The sequence below is a fragment of the Blastomyces dermatitidis genome (assembly GCF_000003525.1).
Source record: "Blastomyces dermatitidis ER-3 genomic scaffold supercont1.13, whole genome shotgun sequence".
Taxonomy (NCBI): domain Eukaryota; kingdom Fungi; phylum Ascomycota; class Eurotiomycetes; order Onygenales; family Ajellomycetaceae; genus Blastomyces; species Blastomyces dermatitidis.
In genome coordinates, this window is record NW_025544786.1 from 924,271 (window position 1) to 949,404 (window position 25,134).

At 46.8% G+C, this 25,134-nt stretch overlaps 11 protein-coding genes across 13 annotated transcripts; 7 read left to right on the forward strand and 4 right to left on the reverse strand.

The window, feature by feature from the left end:
* Positions 1 to 668: 668 nt before the first annotated feature.
* On the forward strand, positions 669 to 2,863 carry BDCG_09076. Of its 2 annotated transcripts, XM_045424854.1 has the most exons (4): positions 708 to 1,139; positions 1,217 to 1,455; positions 1,527 to 1,798; positions 1,888 to 2,851. In XM_045424854.1, the coding sequence occupies exons 2-4, from the start codon at positions 1,339 to 1,341 to the stop codon at positions 2,405 to 2,407; spliced, it is 909 nt and encodes a 302-aa protein (XP_045282804.1). In that variant the 5' UTR covers positions 708 to 1,139; positions 1,217 to 1,338; the 3' UTR covers positions 2,408 to 2,851. The 2 variants fall into 2 exon arrangements, with proteins under 2 accessions (XP_045273476.1, XP_045282804.1); XM_045424853.1 differs by having other exon boundaries at positions 669 to 1,455; positions 1,888 to 2,863.
* Positions 2,815 to 4,531, reverse strand: BDCG_09077 (phosducin family protein). Its single transcript, XM_045424855.1, has 4 exons — positions 4,361 to 4,531; positions 4,117 to 4,299; positions 3,655 to 4,013; positions 2,815 to 3,572 (listed from the first exon to the last, which is right to left on the reverse strand). Exons 1-4 carry the CDS (start codon positions 4,411 to 4,413, stop codon positions 3,454 to 3,456), a joined length of 714 nt encoding a protein of 237 aa, XP_045273477.1. The 5' UTR covers positions 4,414 to 4,531; the 3' UTR covers positions 2,815 to 3,453.
* Positions 4,480 to 8,548, forward strand: BDCG_09078 (coatomer subunit gamma). The gene is made up of 6 exons (XM_045424856.1): positions 4,480 to 4,910; positions 4,977 to 5,287; positions 5,343 to 6,309; positions 6,360 to 6,707; positions 6,769 to 7,593; positions 7,696 to 8,548. Exons 1-6 carry the CDS (start codon positions 4,835 to 4,837, stop codon positions 7,926 to 7,928), a joined length of 2,760 nt encoding a protein of 919 aa, XP_045273478.1. The 5' UTR covers positions 4,480 to 4,834; the 3' UTR covers positions 7,929 to 8,548.
* BDCG_09079 (F-box domain-containing protein) lies at positions 8,236 to 10,043 on the reverse strand. Its single transcript, XM_045424857.1, has 2 exons — positions 9,493 to 10,043; positions 8,236 to 9,343 (listed from the first exon to the last, which is right to left on the reverse strand). Exons 1-2 carry the CDS (start codon positions 9,867 to 9,869, stop codon positions 8,587 to 8,589), a joined length of 1,134 nt encoding a protein of 377 aa, XP_045273479.1. The 5' UTR covers positions 9,870 to 10,043; the 3' UTR covers positions 8,236 to 8,586.
* BDCG_09080 lies at positions 9,995 to 11,714 on the forward strand. 2 transcript variants are annotated; one of them, XM_045424858.1, is made up of 3 exons: positions 9,995 to 10,363; positions 10,423 to 10,725; positions 10,787 to 11,714. In XM_045424858.1, exons 1-3 carry the CDS (start codon positions 10,233 to 10,235, stop codon positions 11,547 to 11,549), a joined length of 1,197 nt encoding a protein of 398 aa, XP_045273480.1. In that variant the 5' UTR covers positions 9,995 to 10,232; the 3' UTR covers positions 11,550 to 11,714. The 2 variants fall into 2 exon arrangements, with proteins under 2 accessions (XP_045273480.1, XP_045282805.1); XM_045424859.1 differs by having other exon boundaries at positions 10,052 to 10,363; positions 10,428 to 10,725.
* A 33-nt stretch (positions 11,715 to 11,747) lies between these two features.
* Positions 11,748 to 14,036, forward strand: BDCG_09081 (aspartyl-tRNA synthetase). Its single transcript, XM_045424860.1, has 2 exons — positions 11,748 to 13,003; positions 13,072 to 14,036. The coding sequence occupies exons 1-2, from the start codon at positions 12,005 to 12,007 to the stop codon at positions 13,747 to 13,749; spliced, it is 1,677 nt and encodes a 558-aa protein (XP_045273481.1). The 5' UTR covers positions 11,748 to 12,004; the 3' UTR covers positions 13,750 to 14,036.
* Positions 14,037 to 14,058: 22 nt separating this feature from the next.
* On the forward strand, positions 14,059 to 17,432 carry BDCG_09082 (uncharacterized protein). The gene is made up of 3 exons (XM_045424861.1): positions 14,059 to 14,394; positions 14,606 to 16,299; positions 16,372 to 17,432. Exons 1-2 carry the CDS (start codon positions 14,141 to 14,143, stop codon positions 15,840 to 15,842), a joined length of 1,491 nt encoding a protein of 496 aa, XP_045273482.1. The 5' UTR covers positions 14,059 to 14,140; the 3' UTR covers positions 15,843 to 16,299; positions 16,372 to 17,432.
* Positions 16,355 to 18,356, reverse strand: BDCG_09083 (uncharacterized protein; the record flags this gene model as incomplete). Its single annotated transcript, XM_045424862.1, has 2 exons — positions 16,355 to 17,846; positions 17,917 to 18,356. 2 exons carry the CDS (start codon positions 18,354 to 18,356, stop codon positions 16,355 to 16,357), a joined length of 1,932 nt encoding a protein of 643 aa, XP_045273483.1.
* A 352-nt stretch (positions 18,357 to 18,708) lies between these two features.
* BDCG_09084 (regulator-vacuolar morphogenesis) lies at positions 18,709 to 21,204 on the forward strand. The gene is made up of 2 exons (XM_045424863.1): positions 18,709 to 20,184; positions 20,288 to 21,204. The coding sequence occupies exons 1-2, from the start codon at positions 19,148 to 19,150 to the stop codon at positions 20,337 to 20,339; spliced, it is 1,089 nt and encodes a 362-aa protein (XP_045273484.1). The 5' UTR covers positions 18,709 to 19,147; the 3' UTR covers positions 20,340 to 21,204.
* On the reverse strand, positions 20,634 to 23,421 carry BDCG_09085 (ATP-dependent DNA helicase II subunit 2; the record flags this gene model as incomplete). The annotated part of the gene is made up of 11 exons (XM_045424864.1): positions 20,634 to 20,651; positions 20,723 to 21,189; positions 21,257 to 21,468; positions 21,522 to 21,907; positions 21,969 to 22,511; positions 22,566 to 22,626; positions 22,676 to 22,844; positions 22,920 to 22,987; positions 23,054 to 23,129; positions 23,182 to 23,236; positions 23,293 to 23,421. The coding sequence occupies 11 exons, from the start codon at positions 23,419 to 23,421 to the stop codon at positions 20,634 to 20,636; spliced, it is 2,184 nt and encodes a 727-aa protein (XP_045273485.1).
* Positions 23,422 to 23,889: 468 nt separating this feature from the next.
* Positions 23,890 to 24,609, forward strand: BDCG_09086 (uncharacterized protein; the record flags this gene model as incomplete). Its single annotated transcript, XM_045424865.1, has 4 exons — positions 23,890 to 23,927; positions 23,985 to 24,018; positions 24,076 to 24,379; positions 24,443 to 24,609. The coding sequence occupies 4 exons, from the start codon at positions 23,890 to 23,892 to the stop codon at positions 24,607 to 24,609; spliced, it is 543 nt and encodes a 180-aa protein (XP_045273486.1).
* Between the last annotated feature and the right edge of the window lie 525 nt (positions 24,610 to 25,134).

Consider the following 25,134-nt stretch of genomic DNA (forward strand, 5'->3'; position numbering starts at 1 on the left):
GATGTGAGATGCTGGAAACCCACTCACATGATGCAATTGATTATGAATATATATGTTGAAACGGAAGGCGAACATCGGTTCAGTCTTTATAGCTGATACAGAGCTATTTGGCATTGATTCACTCTCAATCTGTGTTTGCTGAAGCACATTCCCATAATGCTGCATAATATGAGCATATTTTGTTCGTATTCTCTGTAGGGATGTCCGGAGGTGCCAGCATCAGGTATTTAATTGAGAGTCTGGTTGTTGGCCATAGCTGTTCCTGTTGATTTCTGAACAACTGAACAAGAGGGCAAAATCCCTTCTGCTGTGATGGCTTGCATCATGCCTTATAAGCTCAGTGTCTCTTGCATAACTTCCCCTCACTTTGACAATTCTCATTGGGAAAATACAGATACACCAACTTTGTTAGTTGCTCAAAGATGGTGAGAGTGAGGCAGGCAAGGGTGAGGAGGAGGGTGGGGAAGAGGCGAGGAAGAGGTGAGGATATAGCATTGATATGCTCGCGCTAATCCAGAGGGGGGAAATCTATATCTTCCAAACCTTATATAGATAAAAATAGGTGATCTCATACGGCCGTACGAGAACAACTTTAAGGCGACGGACCGGCCAACAAGATAGAGTTGAACCTTGACGTTGCGAAACGCGCAACAGACCATCAGGTTAGTTAAACCCTTGCTTGGGACTACGGACGCCCAATCTGACTAGCCCGTTCTAGGGCGTAAGTTAAGAGAGACGATCCCGCATAGAAGACTTCTTTTGCCTTGGACTGGCTGCCATCTGTTCGATCATCGAGCACTTGCTACTCACCGATAAATCCGCCATTGCATCAGTTATCCGCCTGATGCCGGTGGACGAGAATGCCATGACTTGGTTCGGCTCCAGCTTGCGTCTCTCCATTTCCATCAGGAGTAATGCGACGTTCCATTAAGGCCGGGCTGGCTCATGGTGATTAATTGCCGGTGAAGGGGCTAAGCCGTTGGGCTGAAGGGGCGTCTAGTCTCCATCGAGGGTTACTAGGGCACTATTTTACAGCTTCGACGGGGCCATTTATTTGGCCGATTGCCCTACGCCAGAGCCCCTCATGGCTCAAATATAACTATCAGAGGAACCTCAAGCTCTCTTCTCTAGTACCATCTGTCAGTGTTGTGATTAATGTTGCTTTGGCCCGACCTGTTTGTTTCTGACAGTTCCTGGGTTTCGTATCCCGACACAGAGTTGAACCCCTCTTTTTACGCTCAATCCAAGGCCCTCATCTGGCCCTCCTTTCGCAAGGGGCTTTTATTGCACACAAAATCCGCGAATATTGTCTGTCCCCTGTTGGGCTTGGTCTCATAAATGGACTATACATACTACCAGCCACCGTTTCAGCAGCAATACTCGCCGTATCAAATACCACATCCACAGCAGACCGAAGTCGCTCAGCAGAGCCAATTTCATCAGCGGCCCGGTGGTGTAAGTCGAGCTTCACCTCCATAAAGAGGTCTCAGTATCCGCTATTGCGTATTTACTGACGCTGATACTAGGACCATTATGATCCCCGTTTCCAACCATTTGATACCCAGCTTCATTTTGACTCTTCTACTCTCATGGGAGTGCATTCACTGCCTTCGCCGGGCCATTATGGGAAACATGTAACTGATTCCCAAGTTAGCGATGGTGGCGGAATTGCACGAATTACTCTTGAGAATGGAATGGAGGACTTTCCGTCCGACAAGACCCTACCAAGGGGTAGTAGCGAAGAGAAGGAAACGTTGACACCGGCTCAAAGTAGGCGTAAGGAACAAAACAGAGCTGCGTATGCAATAACTTTCTTATATCCATATCAGTTATCTATACTAGCGTTCTTTGCACTTTATTGCTCAATACTGACTGCACTGGCAATAGCCAACGCGCGTTTCGCGAACGAAAAGAACGCCGTGTTCGTGACCTCGAACAGGAATTGAATCAATATAAAAGCAACTATTCCTCACTCATGGAAGACCACAGAAGTTTAAAAAGGCAAATAGAAAAAGTTGCGACGGAGAATGAAATTCTTCGAGCTACATCGAACAGCAACGCGCAGGGATCGATTGCCGACTATGGGCCTAACCGGGTACCCACGCCAACCGGCCTACTGAGAAATTTATCTGATTATTCTTCATGCAGTGGAAATAAGAAAGAACTTGCCTCTCGCACTTTGAGTGGTAACGGGAAGCCGGGGCAGAAACTGCTAGACGCATCCGCTACGTGGGATTTGATCGTGCGTCATTTGTCAAGCCGGGGTGTGAAGCTCGACATCCAGGACATATACGACAGGTTAAAGAGCCACACCCTGCCTGATGGCAAAGGTCTTGTTGTCGATGAAGCACATGTGCTTCAGGTTATTGAGGAGAGTGCGGCCGCAGGGAGCGATGAACTCATTTAGATTTTACCCAATGTCCTTAGCATCCCCTTCGCAACACTTTCTCCACATTTGTTCTCAGCCATACCAGCAACGATCCGTTCAATACAACTATGTTCCCCTGTATTTATCTCCGTTGAAGGCAAACATTGTGGTTACGTTTAATATACATATATCCCTTATTATTGGAATTTCTTTGACTGAATACCAATTAATTGCTTACACAGCATATCCCACCCATGCCTCTGTTGGTCGAAATTGTTGTCCCTTGTTATCTTCGACAAGTGGAGATATATCCTGAAATTAACCTCCACATTTTTAATTATCTTGGGTTTGATCGTTTTTAGCCTGGAGTTCAACCTGCTGCATGTCTTTCTCCTTGATATCTAATACATTACCTTGTTTCAGCTTGGCATTTTGCATAAAAAAGAGTACATAATTATCCTTTAGATATATTTTAGATATATATTATAGCTATCCTATCAATATCGGAATAAGCACATTGTGTGACTCGAACCTTGTCAACTACTGAATAGACTTTTTAACCTAGGGGCAGTACGCATACCCTGAACTCTGTTTTGAATGAAGGAAACTGTTTATCGACAACTACATGAAAATTAGGATGAAGGAGAGGGCGAGGAAAGAGGACAACACAGATCGATCAATCAAGGCGTGAGGGGTGTATATATATGTTTGTTTCCTTTCAAACACAATGTTGTAGATACCTAGTGAACCAAATAGTTTACATAGGTAATGAGATGAAACGAACCTAGGCATTTCTCTCAATTTATCCAATGGACAGTTGTGGCGCGGTTTTCTTTTGCAGGCAGAGTAGACCACAACAAAGAATAACATGTCCTGCCATCAAAACTGATGAATTTCTGACCAAAAAATCAGAAGCTTAGAACCACAAATATGGAAAATATTGAGAAGATGAAAAGGACAAATCATCATAGAGGTAACTTCAAACAGATATTCCCTTCCCTGGGGGTTTAAAAAACGGGTTGAAGAATCCGAGGAAACGAAAATAAGTACGTCGCTTTTGTCGTGATTTATTTTTCCCATTGATTTCAATCCCAGTCATCAAGATATTCTTCATCGGCATCGACTGATTTGGGAGTAGGGTCCTTTCTCAGGCGGCTGTCATTTTCATTGATAGCTCCTAAAGATACAAGGAGCTGTTCAAGATCTACAGTTGAATTGTACATGTTAGCATTTCCCATATCAAATCTTGGGGTCATTGCGGGTGAACAAAAATATAGAGTATTTACCCCCAAGAGTAGTTTTCGGCCCTCTGAGTTCCCTAAGTGTAACTATTTGCCTTTTGATGTCTCCATCCTTATAGGCAAGTATCGTCGGAGTGTTCCTGTCTGGGTATCCTTCTATACACATGTCCGCGCGTATCTGGCAGAACTTTATATCTCCATATTTCATCGCGAGTTGGCGCCATAGCTCTGCGAGTAATTGCGACTCGATATTATTAACGCTCGAGGAGGTGAGGTTGACGAGAACGAAATATTTCGACGACGCTTCGGTGACGTCCTTCGCGTAGTCTGGTTTCTGGATCGGGTAGACTTGGTTGTGAATATTTGATTTTTGGAGGCGAGAAATCTCTTCAAAGCGCTGCTTGCTGAATTACCAATCCCTTAGTGACGATGCCAATGGCTAATACGCCAACACACCTATATATAAATGAAGACAACTATGTTTCCGTAGGCGCGGGGTCTGCGAACCGGTATCTTTCAAGGAATTCGGCTTCTTCCTCATCTTCGAGCGCATCAAGCTCATCTAATGTTTTATTCTCGAGTCGATTTTCGTGTTCTCGATGTGCGGCTTCCAGAATCGCCTCTTCTATAATCGGGGTGGGGGAGGGGGGTTTCTCGGGAATTATACCATGTTTACGGAGGATGTCGTTCCTGTGGATAGTTAGCAGCCTAGCAGGAGAGCGGTGGCAGCGGAAAGGGTATTAATACGGACCATTCCGTGTCAGCATTAGGGTTATCAACGGGAACATTAACTGGCATATCCATGTTGTCTGTAGCTGAATCAATGATGTTGCTGGATACTTTCGTATGTTAGATGATGATGCAAGGCGGTAGCAATACGCTGTTTGCACTGTTTGCTCAGCCACTGTGGCTGCCCGTCCCACACTGCACCCTTTCCAGACACAAGCCAGAGGCAACGTGTATCTGAATGTCCTTGCAACAACAGTATATCTAGACTCTGCCCGACACGCCGCGATCAGCTATCTCCAATCCTCCGCTGGCGCAAGATCTCCCTTGATTGATTGCTATCTGCTTCTTTGGCAAATTATGAAGGCTCGGTAGTCAACTCCGCCCTTCGCACTTATCGCCCTCACCACTCCTAACAACCCGACCCGGCGTTCAGCTCCTGACACTTCTAGTTCCGGGAATCATTGCCTACGCCCAATCTACATTCCGCATTGCCAACATGGGTTACGCTAAGAAAGACGAAGATGCCGACCAGATAATGATGAAGTTGGATAGAACTTCTGTTTTCCAAGATGGTAGGTGATAGATAGCATGCAGAACGGACTTGGAGCATGATCGGCTAAGACTGACCTTGGGAATAGCACGATTATTCAATTCCTCGCCCATATCCCCGCGAAGATGTCGGACTCTTCTTACCAAAATCGCCGTCTTGCTCTTCACGGGGGAGAAGTTCCCGACGAACGAGGCCACGACGTTGTTCTTTGGCATCTCGAAACTCTTCCAGAATAAGGATCCCTCCCTACGGCAAATGGTATATCTAATTCTAAAGGAGTTGGCCGGTACCGCAGATGATGTTATTATGTCTACATCCATCATTATGAAAGATACCTCCGTTGGAAGCGATGTCCTCTATCGGGCTAATGCCATTCGAGCCTTGTGCCGCATAATAGATGTACGATCCGCCCCCTTAAAATTGAAATTTTTCGTGTATATACTGAGTATCAAAGGCTACAACGGTTCAAGCGATTGAACGTCTGATAAAAACCGCGATTGTCGACAAAACACCTTCAGTTTCGTCAGCTGCTCTTGTTTCCTCATATCATCTTCTCCCCGTCGCCCGAGATGTCGTTCGAAGATGGCAAAGCGAAACCCAGGAGGCTGCGTCATCTGCTAAACAGTCCACCAGTTTCCTCGGCTTCACAACAAGCGGACAAGCCCATTCTATCTCACAAACCAACTACATGACCCAGTACCATGCAATTGGTCTTCTCTATCAAATGCGGGCTCACGACAGAATGGCTCTGGTAAAGATGGTTCAGCAGTACGGTGCGGCGGGTGCAGTCAAGAGCCCTGCTGCGCTTGTGCTACTTGTCAGGCTGGCTGCCAAATTGGCGGACGAGGACCAGAGCCTTCGAAAACCGATGATGCAGATGCTCGACGGTTGGCTCCGACACAAGCATGAGATGGTAAATTTCGAGGCTGCCCGAGCAATATGTCAAATGAGGGACGTCACAGATGCGGAAGCATCCCAAGCGGTTCATGTCCTCCAGCTGTTCCTTTCCTCTCCTCGTCCTATCACCAAGTTTGCCGCAATCAGAACCTTGCACAGCCTGGCCTCCTTCAAGCCCAACGTTGTGAATCCATGCAACCAAGATATTGAGGCCTTGATTTCCAACAGTAACCGATCCATTGCGACGTTTGCAATCACCACTCTTCTCAAAACCGGAAATGAAGCTAGCGTTGACCGTCTCATGACCCAGATTTCTGGATTTATGGCCGATACTACTGACGAATTCAAAATCACTATTGTTGAGGCTATCAGAACGCTCTGCCTTAAGTTTCCTAACAAGCAGGCCGGTATGCTTACGTTCCTCAGCGGTATACTCAGGGATGAAGGTGGCTATGAATTTAAGAGAAGCGTAGTCGAGAGCATGTTTGACCTTATCAAATTTGTCCCTGGAAGCAAAGAAGAGGGTAAGTTTATCTTGTTCGTTTTAAGGTTGCTATAAACTGACGTGATCTAGCGCTCGCACATCTGTGTGAATTCATTGAGGATTGCGAATTCACCAAGCTCGCAGTCAGAATATTACATCTCCTGGGTGTTGAGGGACCCAAGACTTCACAACCAACGAAGTACATCCGGTATATCTATAATAGAGTTGTTCTGGAAAATGCTGTTATTCGTGCTGCTGCTGTGACAGCATTGGCCAAATTTGGCGTTGGTCAAAAGGACCCAGAACTTAAAAGAAGTGTAAATGTTCTTTTGACCCGATGCTTGGATGACACCGATGATGAAGTCCGTGATCGTGCGGTGCTTAACCTACGACTGATGAAAGAGGAGGATGAGCTGGCGGAAAGATTTGTTAAAGCCGGTAGGCCTCCATGGCTGCGTGCGAAAATTTTGATAGACGTGCCTAAACTAATGACTCTCAGATTCGATGTTTTCCTTGTCCACCTTTGAACATCAGCTAGTCATGTATGTGACTGCGACAGACAAAGAGACTTTCGCGACGGCGTTCGACGTCAACACCATTCCCATTGTATCACAAGAGCAAGCCCTTGCTGAAGAGCGAACCAAGAAGCTTACGACTGCGATACCAACTCTTAAAGCCCCGTCTATGACTCCGTCAAAGGCCAAACCAACTGCTGGAGCCGACGGAGTTGCTGCCGCGGCTGCTTCGACTCAAAAATATGCCCAGCAACTCGTCCGAATACCAGAGCTCAAGGCTTATGGAACGCTTCTCAAATCATCTGTTCCTGTTGAGCTGACCGAGAGCGAAACGGAGTATGTCGTCAGCGCAGTTAAACATATCTTTAAGGAGCATATCGTCTTGCAGTATGATATCAAAAACACATTGCCAGACACGTTACTTGAAGATGTTTCAGTTGTGGCTTCTCCGGAGGACGACGATGAATCATTGGAAGAAGATTTCATCGTCCCAGCGCCGAAGCTTATGACGAATGAGCCCGGAATAGTTTATGTTGCCTTTAAGAAACTTGGAGGCGAACATGATTTCCCTGTAACATCGTTTACGAACAACTTGAAGTTCACCAGCAAAGAAATCGACCCTACCACTGGCGATCCAGAAGAGACTGGCTACGAGGATGAATATCAGGTTGAGGATTTGGATCTCACTGGTAGTGACTATGTCATTCCAGCTTTTGCTGGCAGCTTCGACCACGTCTGGGAGCAAACTGGCGCCAACGGTGAAGAAGCTACCGAAACTCTCCAACTTTCTAACGTGAAGGGCATTGAAGGTAAGTTACGCATCCTCATGTGGATATTTTCTTTTGCCTTTTTGGTGCATTCACCCTTTCAAAGGTTATTTTTATTAACTGCTTGCTCTCTCCTACACATAGATGCAACCGAGCAACTCGTTGCAACGCTGTCACTTCAGCCACTCGAAGGCTCAGATGTCGTGCTCAACAATACCACACACTCACTGAAGTTGTATGGCAAGACTGTTTCGGGTGGTAGAGTGGCGGCTTTGGTGAGAATGGCATATTCGGCTAAATCTGGTGTGACGACTAAAGTAACCGTTCGTGCCGAAGAAGAAGGCGTTGCTGCGACAGTCGTCGCATCTGTCGCATAATTCGAACCTACTATTTTCTTTTGCCTTTGAAAAATAGCGCCTGTCGATTAGATAATCAATAATCCTCTCTAAGTTAGCTAGTTAACTAATTAACTAGTTAACTAACTAACCACTCCCCCTCTCTCTCTTCCCGCCCTCTCTTTTTTCCCTGACAATGACGGGGTGTCCGACGCATGCTTTCTCTTTGTGAGGGTTTGCCAAAGCTTTAAATATTAAGTACAGTGTTTGTGGAAGAAGTCGTACATATCACATATTGTTCTCCTTCCATGCTCATACAAGTCTTCTTCGAATTGAGCACGTTATATTTCTCCCTTCATGCGTTTCTCGCTTCTGGCTACTCTTACTACCTATTTCTAGTTTGCGCATTCGATTATTTTTTTTTTACTCTCTTTATTGATCTTCCTTTTAATAGCCGTAATCATGAACTTTTCTCAAAGCTAGTGCGACAGTCAAAGATTAACGTAGAGCATTTATTTTCTTGTTGTCCATTCCATATGGATAATCTCCTTCTATAAAGTGTAATATCTAAAAGTTCCCGAAAACGCATAGATCATTTCATAAGGGTCATTGCTTTCGAAATGCAAGAAAAAGAAATCAGTAGCCAAAACACCTGAACATCTACATATACACACAGAGGGTCCGGCCCATATAACAGCGATCAACTAAAATGATAAACTCCAACAGGGAGATCCCCACTCTCAATTTCATTCATGGAATGCCCCGCCCTCCGGGCGCTGTACCGCAATAGCTCGTCAAGTTCATCATCCGACACCCTCCTTAGCCGCGATGGGTGAGATTCGTGTAAGCCTAGCAATCGAAGGTTTCTCAAGCCCTCATCTAGTGCGTCCACAAAATCTTCCTTTGAAAAGTCCGGGAATCCCTGGGATTGTTCCAAGGCGAGGATTTCTAACAGTAGCGGCTGGGGGAATGAAGCGAGGGTGTGAAAGAAGCGGGGCTTGGCCAGATCTCCCTGGATCGAAAGATATAGTAGGTTCGGAATGCAGTGAAGAAGCAGTTCTGCATGTTCCGGCGTGTGATGTATTTCATAGGGAATTCTCAGGCTTTTCAAGTGGGTGCGTAAATATGGGTTGCCCAGTACTGCTGGTATCACGTCTGGCTCTCTGAGGGCGTTCCCCGCAAGTGTTAGGCTGGAGATTTTCGGCGGCCAGACGAATGCGTGCATGGTGGCAGCATCAAGTTTTCCGCTGATTTCAAGCTTTCTGAGATTTGGTGGCCAGGGCAGGTGAATTCCGGCCGTACTTATGCTTGTGCTTCGAGATAATCGCAAACGGCGGAGATTATCTAGATATTGGATGGCCTTTTTCACCGCCTCGAATTCGAGTTTTCTTATTACATGTAGTAAATCTATGGAGCGAAGTTTTGTGCATTTGGAAAGAGCGCCGAGGTTAATTGTCCTAAATGAATAGATTAGAACTTGTATATTGGCCTTGGTAATTAGGTATCCGGTATAATGGAAAGGGAGACTCCCCCATCTTCCAAAGGCCCAACATGTCGGTGAACGGCGCGCAGTTTAAGCATATTTTTAAAAGAGCTGGTTACTTACGAAAAACCGCTTGCTGGAGCAATAAAAATTTCAACATTGTCCTTAACTCGTCCTAGAAATCTCGTCGTTAGGCTAGTGGTGAGATTGTGGATTAGGTTCGAGAAATCCAGACGGCGCACAAATCGCCCAAGGTCACCTCTGGGGGCATACGCTTGAACGGACGGACAGACCGCTCGAGCGAAGTTATCGAAGTTCGCCCCGGATATATAGGGCTTCTCGTAGAGTAAAGGGAGCGCAGCTGAGTACCATATTCGGGATACCAAGCAGCATGAGTAGAGAGTGTGCTGGCGGATGGGCTGCTCTTGAAGATATGAGAGGATGTGAAGGACGATCTCTACAGGGACAAATAAAGAGGTTTGGCCTTCAGATTGAGACATTATTAGACAGGGAATAAACAATATAGTAGTCACATATTCAACGTGGTTGACTAGTTGACTGGTGATGAGACGAGCAAAGCGTGCGGATTGATGATTGATCCGAAATCATGGCCATAAATAACGTTTTGGTTTCGGGATGCCGTCAGCGGCTCAAAATATTTAGTCAGAGCTGAGTTGAGTTATTTACTCTTATTTAGTAGTTACTTAAATAATGAACTAGTCACGCCAACTGCACGCCTTTCTTTTATTTCTGGTTTTTTATTATTAGGCCACGGGACTGGGGCTATTCTTTGTTAAATATTCAATTGCGAGTGCTTTTCATAGCTAAAGCTCTCCGCAGTCCACAACCCCTTTTGGCTAACAATGCGACTTTTCTCCCTCCACCAACCACTTCGTCGATCGTTTTATAGCTGCCAGACATCGTCAATTCGAAGGCAATTCAGCTCCTCGGCCGCAACTCACCCTACAATACCCAATTTTGGTTTTGTTTTTGAGTAAGGCCGGAGCTCATTCTCCTTTCGAGCTGTAGCTCAGGGCTGACACGCACGACTAGCATAGATGGTGTTCTTCTCCGCTCATCGAGACCGCTCCCCGGAGCGGCTGAATCGCTCCAGCTCCTTAAAAAGGAAAAAATCCCCTTCGTTCTCTTAACAAATGGCGGAGGAATGCACGAGACAAAGAGAATTGCGCAATTGAGCGAACGTCTTCATGTGGCTCTAGACGCCGACACGATCATCCAAAGCCACACCCCTTTCGCAGATTTGGTAAAAGGTAATAAAGTGCAGGGCGCGCTGGAGAACAAATGTGTTTTGATTGTTGGTGGAGGGGATGGGGAGTGTCGTTCTGTCGCACAAGAGTATGGCATCCTTATATCCTAGGCTCTTGTATCTGTTCGAGCATTTTCTAACAGCTGGCAGGTACGGATTCAAGAATGTCGTGACCCCTGCAGATATCTTCCGATCGCACCCTGAGATTTGGCCGTTTTCTCATGCCTTTAATGACTACTACGGACGGTTTGCAAGCCAACTTCCACGGAGGATAGACCCAATTGACCCGTCCAAAAGCCTTAAGATCGATGCAATACTGGTTTTTAATGACCCTAGAGACTGGGCTTTGGATATCCAAATCATCATCGATCTACTGCTTTCGTCCCAAGGTATTGTCGGGACTTATTCTGCAAAAAATAATAGCCCAGACCTACCGAACCGGGGTTATCAGCAAGATGACCAGCCGCCATTGTACTTTTCCAACCCTGATCTCCTATGGGCTGCGCAATACCATCAGCCAAGACTGGGTCAAGGAGCATTTAAAGCGTCGCTTGAAGGGGTGTGGGCAGCAATGACCGGAGGAGCCTCATTAGCGATGACGGTCATTGGGAAACCATGTGAACTAACATATAGGTTTGCTGAGAAGAGGTTGAACCAGGAAAGGGAGAAGATGTTTCACGTCGAGGATTTACAACCTCTTGAGGCGGTGTATATGATCGGTGACAACCCTGAGTCTGATATCCGAGGGGCCAATTCGTACAAGAGCCCCTTCGGAACCAAGTGGAATTCTATTCTATTAAGAAGTGGTGTATACTCGGGTGGGACACCGACTTGGCCACCGAAGGTCATCGTTGACGGAGTGAAGCAGGCCGTTGACTGGAGCTTAGTCCAGTCGCAGTGGCCTCGTAACTGAGTTTATCTTGTTTAGAGCACCTCATTCTAGTTCTTTGTCCTGTAATCTAGCGTTGGTTTAATCTTTTTTATCGATTTGTTGTGCTAGACTCTTTGCGTCTGGCATTGTAGAGTAGATAGATTTTTTAAAGAATAAATATATAAAATTCCATACTTTAACACACAATTTTGTCACTACATACAAACTAAGTAAAATGAATATATCTCCCGCAGGTATTGACGAAAATAAAGTCCATATATTACATTCCATGCTGCCATCGAGAGAGCAGTTTGACTCCCTGCCTCCAGGGTTAGGTAGGGCTTAGGGCTAGTTTCAAATTTGGTGGGGTTGGCTGAAGACTGACTTGACTCCCTCCTTTCCGCACGTAAAAGAGATCATCAACCACGCCAACTGCTTCCCTTAGCAATAGAAACCTCCAATTGCCAATTACCGCCGCAAGTCCAACGAAAGCGACCATGGAGCAACAATCCACGCTCCCTATCCATCCAAAAGGCGACGGCGGCCAGCCCGAGAAAGCCCCTGCTTCCCAACCCCCCACCGAAGGCGCCGCTCCCCCAAGCAAAAGCGCGCTCAAGAAAGCCGCGAAAGAGAGGGAAAAAGCAGAGAAAGCAGCTAAACGTGCTGCTCAGGAACAAGCAGCTGCACAAGCCAGCCAGGCTGCAGACTTCTCGAAACACCTCTACGGAGCTATCCCAGATTCTGCCGACCAGGTCCAAGTGAAGAACCTCGTAGATCTCTCTGAAGAACTCTTCGAAAAGGAAGTCACAGTCGTTGCGCGTGTGGACAATGCCCGGGTACAGAGCGCGAAGCTGGCGTTCCTGATGCTGCGGCAACAGGGTAAAAAGGTACAGGCAGTGGTGAGCGCGAGTGACGAAATATCGAGACCTATGGTGAAATGGATTGGAGGGATAAATGTCAACTCCATCGTTCAAGTCACCGCTGTCGTTAAGAAACCCGAAATCCCAGTATCATCAGCCACATTGAGTCACCTGGAACTGCATATTCGGAAAGCCTACATGGTTGCCCAAGCGGCGCAAATGCTGCCTATGCAGGTCAAGGACGCGGAACGACCGCCACCTGAATCCGTTACGGAAGAAGTTGACTCAGAAACCCCATATGTCACGCTGAAAACTCGCCTTGATAACCGTGTTCTTGACCTCCAGACCGAAACGAACCAGGCAATTACCTGGATTTCTAGCGGTGTTGCCCAATTATTTACGGAATACATGTTGAAGAGCGGTTCACGATGGATTTCTACTCCAAAACTCACTGGGAATGCGTCTGAAGGTGGTGCTGGAGTGTTCGAAGTGACCTACTTTAAGAAAAAGGCGTATTTGGCGCAGAGTCCGCAGTTATATAAACAGATGTGCATTGCAGGAGATCTGGGCAGTGTTTTTGAAGTTGGTCCTGTGTTTAGAGCTGAGGAAAGCAACACTCATAGACATTTAACAGAGGTGAGTACTGGTGAAAGCTTTTGTTCTTGGTGGCTGTATTGCGCGCAAGCTAACAAGTCTATTTCTAGTTTATTGGTCTCGATTTCGAGAAAACCTTCCAGAGCCATTACCACGAAGTCTTGGAATTTGCCGAAGACCTTCTGGTCTTTATCTTGAGCCAATTAAAGGAACGCTTCAAAAAGGAAATTGAAGTAATCCAGCGCTCGTACCCAAAAGCCGGCGACTTTAAGCTCCCTAAAGATGGAAAGGCGCTTCGGCTGAAGTACATGGAGGGTGTGGCACTTTTGAAGGAAGCAGGAGTGGATGTCACTGAACAAGAAAAATTTGAGAACGACCTCACCACTGCAATGGAAAAGCAGCTTGGCCGCATTATCCGAGAGAAATACGATACAGACTTCTACGTCCTGGACAAGTTCCCCATGGCTGTCAGACCGTTCTACACGAAACCCTGTCCTGACGACCCCACGTTCTCCAATTCGTACGATTTCTTTATGAGAGGAGAGGAAATTATGTCCGGCGCACAGCGAATTAACGAAGCGAAGGAACTTGAAGCTGCAATGACGGCCAAAGGTCTTGACCCCAACGGTGAAGGGTTTGAAGACTACATCGGGGCATTTAGACAGGGGTGCCCTCCTCATGCTGGTGGTGGACTTGGCCTGAACCGCATTGTTATGTTTTTCCTGGGTCTTCCCAATATTCGATTAGCAACACTATTTCCTCGTGATCCTCAGCGTCTCCGCCCATAAGCATGAATGTTTTCTAATCAAGGTAAGGGGCAGTAGAAGTGGTGGATGAGAGACAGATTTTCTCACATTTAAATTCAGATGAAATAAAGAGATGACAAAATTTACATTTATAAATGATGTTCTTCAGTACCGTGACTACCACGGAATCAATGCATTTGTAACCGTGTCTATACCATAGTCTCCATTCTGTGCTTTCGTTACCTCTAGAGCACTCTGTAAATTGAATCTAGATGCGTAGGTATGGTGGAGTTGAATTGCGCTAGAGTGCCGAGGTGGCCCAAGCTCCCAGGGCACATCCCATCGAAAAACCGCATGTGGCCACAGGAGCTTTGGGGATACAACCAACACTCCAGAAGGCAGAAGGGAATACCTTCTCGCATTACATATAGGCATGTCTGAAAAACGCAAGGCCCCTTCCACAGAATCGAGCAGTTCTCCCTACGCTAAAAGGGCCCGTCCTACCGACCCGAACGATGATTCCTCGCCCGCAACCCCAATAACTCCAACCACGACACGTCCCCAACCCAGGAATGACCCCGTCTACGGGCAGAAGCACGCATTTCCGGGACTAGACGATCCTGTAGATGAGGATCAATTATTCTATGGGCCTGCGGAGGATGGTATCGAGTATCTGCGTATGGTCCGGTATGCAGCTTTCCTTTTCCTCCACTATCATAAACTGTTTCTACGTCGCCTCAGGCGTTCACAAAGAAAAACATTAAACTACCCATTGCTAAGACAATTTCCCGTCCATCTGGCTATTTCTCTATCCGTGCAGTTTTCTTACAACCGGAAAGTGATGCTGATGGCTATTTCGCGCCGTACGCTATGCGTTGCGTGACGTCTTTGATTCTAGATCTGAAGCACGAACATTGCCAGCGATATTTGTCTCCAGAACTGTCCTTCAACAAAGGGACAACACAAGAGTCCCTGTCACTGACGCCAGAGACCAAATCAATGACTATGGTGCTGTCCTCGACGTAGAAGCAAACACCGGCCACACCGGCTTTTACTCCGACGGAGTCTACGTCGCGTATTCCTCCACTCCAAACCTTCAAACCAGCGCAGCATCCCACACAAGCTCCTCCGATCCACAAGAAATATATTACAGCCTACTTCACCACCGCTTCCTCCTCCTCCGCTCAACCCTAAAATGCACACCACCAGCCTCCGTGATCGCTTCTTTAGGCCCGCAACGGCCCATCACTTTCCCCCGGTCCAACAAGCGCGCTAGGGCGGAATGGGAGCAAATTATACAGACGATGGATCCGCGCATGGCGCAGTTGGCGTGCATGGATATGGAGAGTGTTCTCAGGCTTCTTGCCATTGTGACACGCTTGTTATCTAAGACAGTTAGGGGCGGCGAAAGCGCACAGGTGAAGAGGCTCGGTGCGTGGGCATGGGGTCTTTTGGGCCGCTGTAGAGCTGTGGGGGAGATGGGGAGCGAGGAGGTCGGGGATATTAGGGAGCTGGGGAAGAGGGCTGCTAGGATTTTGGTGAAGGTTCGGGAGAGTGAAGCGGTAGACGTTCAGGGTATGGAGGGTGGGGAGGGAGGAGAAGGGGAAGAAGAAGAAGCTGAAGAAACTGAAGGAGAGCAAGAGGAGCCGGGATATGGTGCCAGGGAAAACATTAATGAGAATGGGGATGTGGATGCGGGTGAGAACCAAGTGGATGAATTGAATATTACGGACGATGTTGTTAGTACTAGTGGGGCCAACACGGAACATGTAACAGCACACGGAGAAGCAGATGGAGAAATTATACCACCCACTAACGGCGTGCATGTCCAGGACGAGCTCGAAGCAGCCAAAGCGCGCCTCCAGGCAAGACTACACCAGCAACAAGAGGGGGATACGCTGGAGCCCGGGGAAAATATAATCGAGGGACAAGAGGCCAATGACAATGATTACGATGAAGAAGAGGAGGAGGAAGAAGAAGGCGAGGTGGACGATGATTACGAATTTAAAAACGCTCAGCAATATACCCGTGCCATGCTTGATATGATCATTAGTGTGATTGGGGAATTCTACGGACAGAGAGATCTGCTTGAGTTTCGGGATATATGGGAGGAAGACTTTGATGTTGCGTGGTAGTTAGATTTGCCCACGTTGAAATTAACAATATTTTTCGCTGACAAGGGTGTATACAATGTAAGATCATCAGTCTAGTCTTATATTTTAACGAATATGGCCATGCCATAGTTCATGCTGATGGCTTGAGCTCAAGCAACGTTCCGAAGAGGGGTGGTGCTGCTGATGATTTGAAGCCTAAATTTATCTACGAAGGGAGTGAGGAATGACGAATAAGGGTAGCTGCGAATATTGATGCCAAAGTAGCCCAAACCTAACGTCTCTAAAACGTCTCTAAATATGCAAGGCTATCATCATAGTGGTATCAAAGAAGCAGAAGAAAACAACGGGTAATCAATCGTGGTTACAGAACTGAGAATGCTAGACATCACAGAGCAAGGATGTGAGCAAGACGAATCGAGCGAATACACCCAAACCACTCCGGCCATAGACTCTAACTCCAGCCAAGGGGTCGCTCGTGGTAAACCATCCTTTCATAAATATCCCACATTCATTTTCCACTACCCCAGTTCTCATTATTTTTCTTCCGAAGCATTCTTGAGCACTTGCGTCGTCAAATCATCTTGTACCCATCCCTCGATGCGAGCAGCTACATCTCCCACTAGCCGATCATATGCCGCGTTTCGAGAAACGAACAGGGACTGGTGAGCGGTAACTTCGTCTACTCCTTCCATATAAACCCGCACCCACAATGGATCCCGCTCACCATCTGCTTCCCTTGGAGGGAGTGCACAGAATTTCCGGTCTTTCTTGGGTTTGGAAGGAGTGCTTGGATTGATATCAGGCGTGTTGCAGGCTGACTCAACCTCTTTGATACCGTTTGGTAAGGCTCCGCTCGTTGGAGATGAGTTGTAGTTGTAGTTATGGTTGGTTGGAGAGGATGTGGGAAATAAGATCTCTTTATTTCTCTGCAACTGTTCCTTTTCCGCAGCTCGCTCCTGCTTGCTGGTGAGTTTTTTGTGAGCTTTCATTTTCTTTTCCCTTTCTTTCACTGCCTTTTCATACGTTTTCATTTGGCGAGAGTGGTCTTTCTGCGCTTCCTTTAAGAGTGCCTTTGAACCGTACAGAGAAGGGTCGAACTCTGGCGGCTGGTTTGGCGGAGGCGGGAAGTCAGGATATGTATCTTCCACTGGGGCCGTATTGGTATTTTCTGGCGGGCTGTGAGCTTGTTCTATTACTAATTGTGGAGTTTCTGGGCTGCCTTCTCCTTCATTTCTTCCTTGCGAGAAGCCCAGTGAATCTCCAGTCTTTTCCTCCGTTGGTCTTCGAGGATCGACGGATAATGATCTAACGTGGCCAGGCTCAGGGGAGGATATCGACCCCGGAGCCATCGACCTGCCTTCCAGCCCGCTTGCATTAGTTACACTGTCATTGTTATTTTCACTAGCGGGCGATTTAATTTTTCCTGTGGCAGCGGTATAATAGTTAACAAATCTAATACGGCGAAATGGCCGGCCGCTGCCATCCAGCTTTGGGTTGCACCCGTCAATGTCTTCTAATTCTCTCAGGCGCCTGTATCGTCGCTTGAGACCAGGGTAGTCGGCGATACACAAGCCAAACTCCACATGCGAGGAAATATATTTCCTAGTCGCATCCACAAGCTGGTTGGAATTTTTGAATATAAAATTCAAGGCTCCATCAAGTTGTGATCGCTCTGTAAGTCGGATGTCATTTGGGAACATCGGGTCGAAGTTAGGATCATGAGCGGAAGAAATGTAGGGCGCCATGATGGAGGAGTCAACGGGAAAAGGCTGGTTCTGTGGGTCGTTCTTCTTCTTCTTCTTGTCTTTGGGTCTAAACAAACTCCCGATGCCGCTGGCAACGACACCATGATGGAGGCCTAGGAATGGGACGTCCAAGTTGATAGTCCCCATTATGCGATGCCTAAACATTTCCAGGACCTGTGGATCAGACGGCCCCAGGAGGGCAATCTCTGCTGCAAGAATTCCACCCAAGCTGTGTCCAACCAACACTATGTCTGTATTAGGGGATTCATGAGGTGTTAACCTATCAAACTCAAGTGATAATTAGTGACAATATCCATTATCAAAACGAATCGTAAGGAGTAGCCACTCACCAATAACTAAAATCATCCCTAACAAATTCGATCGCTTTCCTTGTCTTGTATCGGGGATAAATTTTGGAATGAACAACGTGCGATTCAGACAGCATAACAGTGAGCAGATTATGAACATGCGCTGGGAATTTTTTGAAGCTGGTATCCGATCCTACAAAGCCGTGGATGTAGACGAGCAACAGTGTCCTTCGCCCCTCTCGAATTGAGTAAACAGGAAGCAGAGATTGCATAGATGGTGAACGACTATCTTCTTTAACACGGGATCGAGTTGGCGAACGTCCTCTTCGTCCAGCTTGAGCATCATCATCATCACTGACGTATGGGAGGGGTGTTGAGTATGGAGTCAAATGAATGGTATCCCTCCTATGCACGGGGATCGGGATATCGAAATCTAGCGACCCTCCAGGCGACGCTGTCCTCTGAATATCTTGATCGGACATTTTCAGTAATAAAAGAGTTTATTTGTCTATGCAATGGAGGTTGGATCCATGGGGGGTCAGAGGGTCTTAGAATGTATTAACTGCAGAAAAAAAGAAGCCAAAATGTCAAGGAATCTGACAGTCACGGACTGCAGGGTGCTGCTCAGCCTCATGAACTCCCAGCATGCGCAAGATGGACGTTTATTCACGTATACACAGCACCATCATCGACATCGGAGTCTGTTTGTAAATTGGCAAGTTGTTGCTGGTTGGGAACTTCGCGGGTAAACAACAGCCCCAGGAAGCGGAAGCGGGGACTCAGGGAAGCCAACGCAGGCGTTGGTCATTCAGGTAAGTTACCATGACGTATCATCCCATACAGAATTGGCTGGTTTGATACTTCTACGATACCTCGTTCGTGTCCATCATCCCATCATCTCATCTCCAATAATTACTATACTTTTTTCTTCTTTTTGGGAATTTGGAAAATAAATGCGTATGTATGCAAAGTTCGACACGAAATGCCGCCCCGGTAGCAGCCTATTTCTGAGAGCTAGGCTTCGCTTAAAATTTAAGTTAAATAAGCTCCCTTTATTAAATAAGCTCTTGACTTCCCCCAATGCGTCATTGTTTTTTCCCGCGCATTCTCTATCTTGATCCAACGGCACCCAGCTGATCGGACACTGACAACCCAACCTCTGTCACAACTACATCTAGAACAATCCTCATCTCGCCTCGACTGGTATGCAATCAAACACGTCTTCATACGCCTTGACTTCCTCATCGCTCCTAGGCCTTCTTCCATCCTAGCCATGGCTCCGGCCGTCGAAATATCCATCCCAACCACCTCCCTCTCCAGCCCCCCGAACCCTTACACCATCTACAACATCACCATCCGACTCCCACTCCGCACATTCACTATCCAGAAGCGCTATTCAGAATTCCTCGCCTTCCATTCCTCATTAACGAGCCAAGTAACCGCTCCCCCACCCGCCCCCCTGCCTGGAAAATCGTGGTTCGTGAACACGAACTCAAACACAGCTTATCGAGAGAAGCGCCGGGAGGGTCTAGAAACATATCTGCGTGCCATAAATGAGGCAGAAGATCCACAATGGCGTAATTCAAGTGCATGGCGGGCTTTTCTCAACCTCCCCAGCGCCGCTCTGAGCAACGGCTCCGCCCGTACATCGTTCAAACATGCTGCAGCCACAACGCCCGGTGCAGGTGGCACTGCAGGCCCCATCACGGACCCGACAACCTGGCTCGATTGCTATCGCGATGTCAAGTCACAGCTACACGATGCCAGGCTCCATCTCACCCGCCGCGATCAGGCTGCTACTCCACAGAAACAACACGAGTGCTCCGCGCAGGCGAAGAGCAGTCTTGTTCGCGTGGGAACGCTCCTGACTGGCTTGGATGATGGGTTGAAGAATTTGGGCGATGGATCTACCTGGGGTGGGAGTAAACTGGGGAGCGGCGAGCTGAGGCGGAGGAAAGACCTGCTCTCCAGTGCTCGGAAGGAAAAAGATGGGCTGGAAAATTTGTTGAACGCCATGACCGCCAAGGCGAAGTTGGATAATGCGATTGCATCTGCGCAGGATAAGGAGGCGCTTGTTGGAGCGGCAAAGCCCAGGCCAGGCCGCGTACTGGGCAAGGAGACGGAGCAGACGAGGGAGCTGGATAATCAGGGCGTGTTGCAGTTACAGAAGCAGATCATGGAGAATCAGGATCTGAACTTGGAGGAGTTGCGGAAGGTTATAGCCCGCCAGAAAGAATTAGGGGTTGCTATTCATAATGAGTTGGAGATTCAGAATGAGATGCTTAAGATGGTGGATGAGGATGCGGAGAGGTTAGTGGTGATTCTTTTCTTACCTTTCCTGTTCAGATATGTGATATACAAGAATATTATTGTCTGCTATTAGGATGGTCTACTAACAAGTTGCCATATGCAGAGTAAATCGCAAGGTCCAAATTGGGAAGAAGAGAATAGGAAAGATATCCTAGATTGCCTTCCGTTTGCAACCTTGAAGGGCCTTTGCGATGTTTTTGCGAGAGCATTCGATTTAGCGAGCTGCAATGGATTGATTTCAATGGCGTTTGTTTTGAAAGTTCCCCATTATTTTCACCCAGGGTTCTTGGATTATAATAAATGTCAGACTAGAATATTAATAAACCGATTTCATGTAATTACCCAAGCCATTAAATCATCCCATTAGGGACATGAACGAAACCAGACTCCCATGTATCCCATATCCCTCCTGAATCATGCCAAATTTGCGCCAACGCCCGACACATTGCTCATTTCGCGGATAAAAACTGTCCGAATGTTAGGAAATGTCCTTACGGCCATCCGAATGTAAAACATGAAATAGGCAGCGGCTACTTACCGCCCGAGCTTCTTCCTCCGTCACGTCAGAAAGTTCAGAGAGCTTCTTATCAATCAGCCCAAGCCTATTCTTCCGTATATACCACCACATCTCACGCCTATCCCCTCCAAGGTCGTTCCCTAGCAGCTTCACTTTCAAGCCACGGATGAAGTCATTATAGAGGGCTGGTTCCTCAAAGGCAACCAGTTCCTCTTTCATAGTTCCCAAGCCTTCAACAGCCCGATCATAGTTGGCATCTCCTAGGCTGTGTCTGATTTGGCTTTCGATTATGGCGGACATTTGTTTCACAGCATCCTTGACAGCACCAAGGTCCTGCGAACTAACCAATAGTTGCTTGAATTCAGGTATAGCATTGTTAGCAGATATCTTGACTCGTTTCTCTGTCTGCAGGAGCTCTTCGACGTTTAAGCCTGAGAGTGGCTTGTCTGTGTCCCGGTCGCGTTTGCGGCCCTTGGCTTTGGGTGGGACTGTGATAAAAAAAAGTGTTAGACACGAAAATATATGCAGTGGCATTCCCAGAAAATAATAACATACCTTTTTTAACATCCGAAGCTGCTATGAGCTTAGCAAGGGTGTCTTTGCTTTGAGCTTGGAGGTCTTCCGGCTGGTGTGACAACTTCTGAAGGATCTCCGGCACTGGGGGAAGGGGCTCAGACGGGTGGACCGCACGCCACCGAATAGCCTGGTCGATTCGATGCAGAAGTGGTGAAAAAGAGTCTTCTATCGACATAGACTCAACGGTCTCCCTACCTAGAATAAGTAATCTAGATCGCTTGAAAGGGTATTTTCCTTCACTCACCCATCTTCATCTTTTTCAGTGAGCTCCAAGCTATCGACATAATCGGCCATCCTGGAAAGCAGATTATTATTCGGAAGGTTCCGATGTTCAGTCACGGTTTTTCCCGAGACTGTGATGACTTTATCTAACGGTGGGAAGCGGTAGGAGCGCACGTCTTCTGCAAAAGGCAACTGTACCTCGAGGAGACACTCGTAATCAGCCTCTATCGAGGGTGCAAGAAGGACCACCAGTGGAGCCTTGCCAGCCTTTGGAACTAGCCTCCCCACAGCACAGCATTCAAGTTCGAACAAGGCGTGGATTATTGACGAAAGCGCAAGGATTGCTTTATTATTCGTCTTTTGTGCAATTATAATATTAGATGTCGACATGTTCATGTAGCGGTCATACTGTGTTTCTATGAATTAACGGGCTTGCATGTGTTCAGATATTGAAAGGGGATTTACGTACTTTGTCACTTGGGATGAATCCTATGAACTCTAGGGCAGCGTCCGTTTCCAGTTTGGTGATGTTTTCATCTGATTCGGTGATATGCACAGCAGTGCGTCCATACTCATATCCCTTGGCAAGTTCATCTCGCTCAACGTCTCGCTTGCCTCCAGCAGCTTCTTCGTCATTAACCTGGTAAGTCCGAGCGTTTCTCACTGAAGTTAATGCAGAAGCTACAGCTCCTCCTTCCTGGCTCGACTCCTTGGCCGCTAGAGTGGCCGACGATTGAGTGGTCTCTTGTCCTTCTGACAACACAGCAGAGGAAACAAATGAGCTTGCAGCTGGTGGCCGAGCCGCGTAGGTTCGGTAGTATCTTTCCACCTGGATTGATAAGGCAGATGAATATTGCTCTGGATCCCCCAACCTTAAATCGCCTTTAAAAGTGGGCATTGATCGTACAACCTTGGTTCGAGGAATCTCCATCTCGGAAATCGCATGTTCTAAGGTACCGTATATACCCTCGCAATCTTCGACAAGTTGTTTCAGATGGTTTTCATTTTTGGCCTGGGGGTTGGTCACTATAGCCATTCTTGTGCATTATACGGCAGAGAACCTTACCTTCAATGGATCCTTATCTTCTTCTTTGAACCCATATTCTGGATCATCAAAATCGACTCCCCTTCTTCAGTTAGCTGTGGTTGTGTTGCGAAAGGGGATACCTAACTCACAGTATGACAAGCTCAATATTTTCCTCATTAATTTTGCTCACAATCCCCTCGATCCCATCTATATCCATAGCGCCTGTTCCATCTGTAACGAGGACAATCTTTCTTTTGTACTTCAATTTCTTGCAATATCGGACAATCATATCGATTGCCAAGATTAGGGATGATATTGCTATAGGAGTATGAGAGACAAGTCTAAAAGAACAAAAGAAAAAGAAAAAGATTCAAATCGATATATTACACATACCATCTCCTTCTGTTGTATGGCTAGGTTTAATCAATCCACGTAGGTCGCGAATTTGAGACATGAGAATTCTAGGAATGTAGTCAGTAGTCTCGAAAAGGTAATATAAAAAAATATGACTCAAGGTGCCAACATACTGGCTTATGCCTTGAAAAACGGAGAGGTTGGCGTAACTCTCTTCTTCGTCCTTCTCCCATAATGGATTATTGGTGTCTATCATCAATAGTTAGCAAAAGGTATTACAAGATCAGAGCGGACCACATACCGTCGGTTTTGAGGCCAATAACTCCAAGTGTCGCAGTTTTTCTGCCTGTAGCAACCTGTATACCCCATGTGAGAAATGGTCAACGTAGGGAATTTTACAATTGGGAAATACCGTGGTTGTGATCTTGTCCCAGATATATCGCATCGCCCAGTCAAGGTTCGATATAGATCTGCCATTATGGCATTCCCCCATGTTTTTCCCGACATCCACAATATACACAGTAGCTTCCTTGTCTGCCATCTTTTCTAACACTTGTGGTGAAACATGAAAGACAGGTAAGGAGAGGAAGAGAAGAAGAAAGAGAATTTAGTATATCATGGACTGAAGAAAGTATGGCATCTGGAGTTGGTAACGATTGCTCGCTCCAGGCAGACACGGTTCAGACGCGAAGTCACGTGGTATATTAGTTAACCTGACAAGGAGTGGAATTAGAGGCTAGTAGTGTGGAAGTTACTTCCCCACACAGATTCTTTTGCTTTCCTGGCACTGCTGGTAGGGTAGTGCGCCGTGTGCATACTCCAGACAGCATCTGCATTGCCGAAGCATCCAGACCACATCGCTCACTCTCAGGCATATACATATCTCCCCACCTTTGCTACCGTACAAAACACCTCTTTGGATTTCTCCTTTTGCTTTGCGCCAGAAGCATCAGTTTGGCGTACCATCCAAGGAACACGTTAGTAGGATACATCTGGAATATCGTGAAGAATGACAGAGTCCTTGTTGGCGCCATTCCATATCCTCAGGTTCGCCTTCCGCAATTTGACCGTTTCTCTCACGACTGCTAATATTCTGTGACGTAGCTATGGCACGCTTCTTGGTGCGCAGGCTTATCAGGTTCGTTTGCGGTTTGTCGCGTGATGTCCGCTACTGCTTGATGCTGAGATTTGGTAGACCTTCGTGGGCGGTATCATCGCATACAGGACACTCCCCCGCCCTCAATTCTCCACACTCCAGGCCTCAATAATTCCCGTTTACTTCTCTATACAAGCGGCACTACCGGTGGTTGTTGCTTTAACTTACCCGGGAACAAAGACGTTTGTGGGACGTGGCCCATCTAGCCTATCTGGAGTGTTTGCTGAGGACCAGCGGACAACAACTTTACTTCCACTTGTTACAATGTTCGTAGCCGGCCTGACAAACAGGTTCATCTTAGGACCAATGACTACTAAGGTCATGCGCCAGAGGAGACATCAAGGTTTGCTAATGTTCCCGATTTTTCCATACCTTTGGGGGACTTACAGCTAACACCTGCTGGCAGAGACGATCGATGGGAAGAAGAGCTACGACCCCGCCCCTCACTCCAAGGAGATGCTGCGTCTAAACAAATCTTTTGCTAGGGTTCATGGGATCTGCTCATTGGTTAGCCTTTTGAGTCTTAGCTCAGCAGTCTACTATGGAGTGGTCCTTGCGAATCGTCTGGAATAACTGGCAACAAGGCCCATCTACCTTCATCCTTTCGACATTGCATATTTATCTTGCGGCCTTCCGCGTCGATCAGACAATATTTACTCATCAATTAACATCAAATCTCGCCTCAATCATCACATCTCAAGTTATGCACAAAGTCCACTATATGACTATCGATTCCACGAGTTCGACTGTTAGGTATTAGCTCAAGGATACTCCCACTCTACTGCTCTTCAGGTATGTAGTATTTCATTGAATTTTTGACCTCATATACTCAAGCAATATTCAAACTCTGCTTCTATAACAGTAATACTTTTTCAACTCCTTTATGTACCATATTTATTCAGTGAGGTACTCATTTTTCTACATTCTACAATTTTAAGGAATAGTTTATGACTTTCAAAAATATCATATCCAGTCTCAGTCAAGTATGTTTTTGGCGTTGTTGTGATTTTCTAAGCTATTAAATGTATTTCATTGCTTGTAAGTATTCATTGACTGCACATTATGCCTTTGTTCTTCATCTAACAATCATTAAAGAGT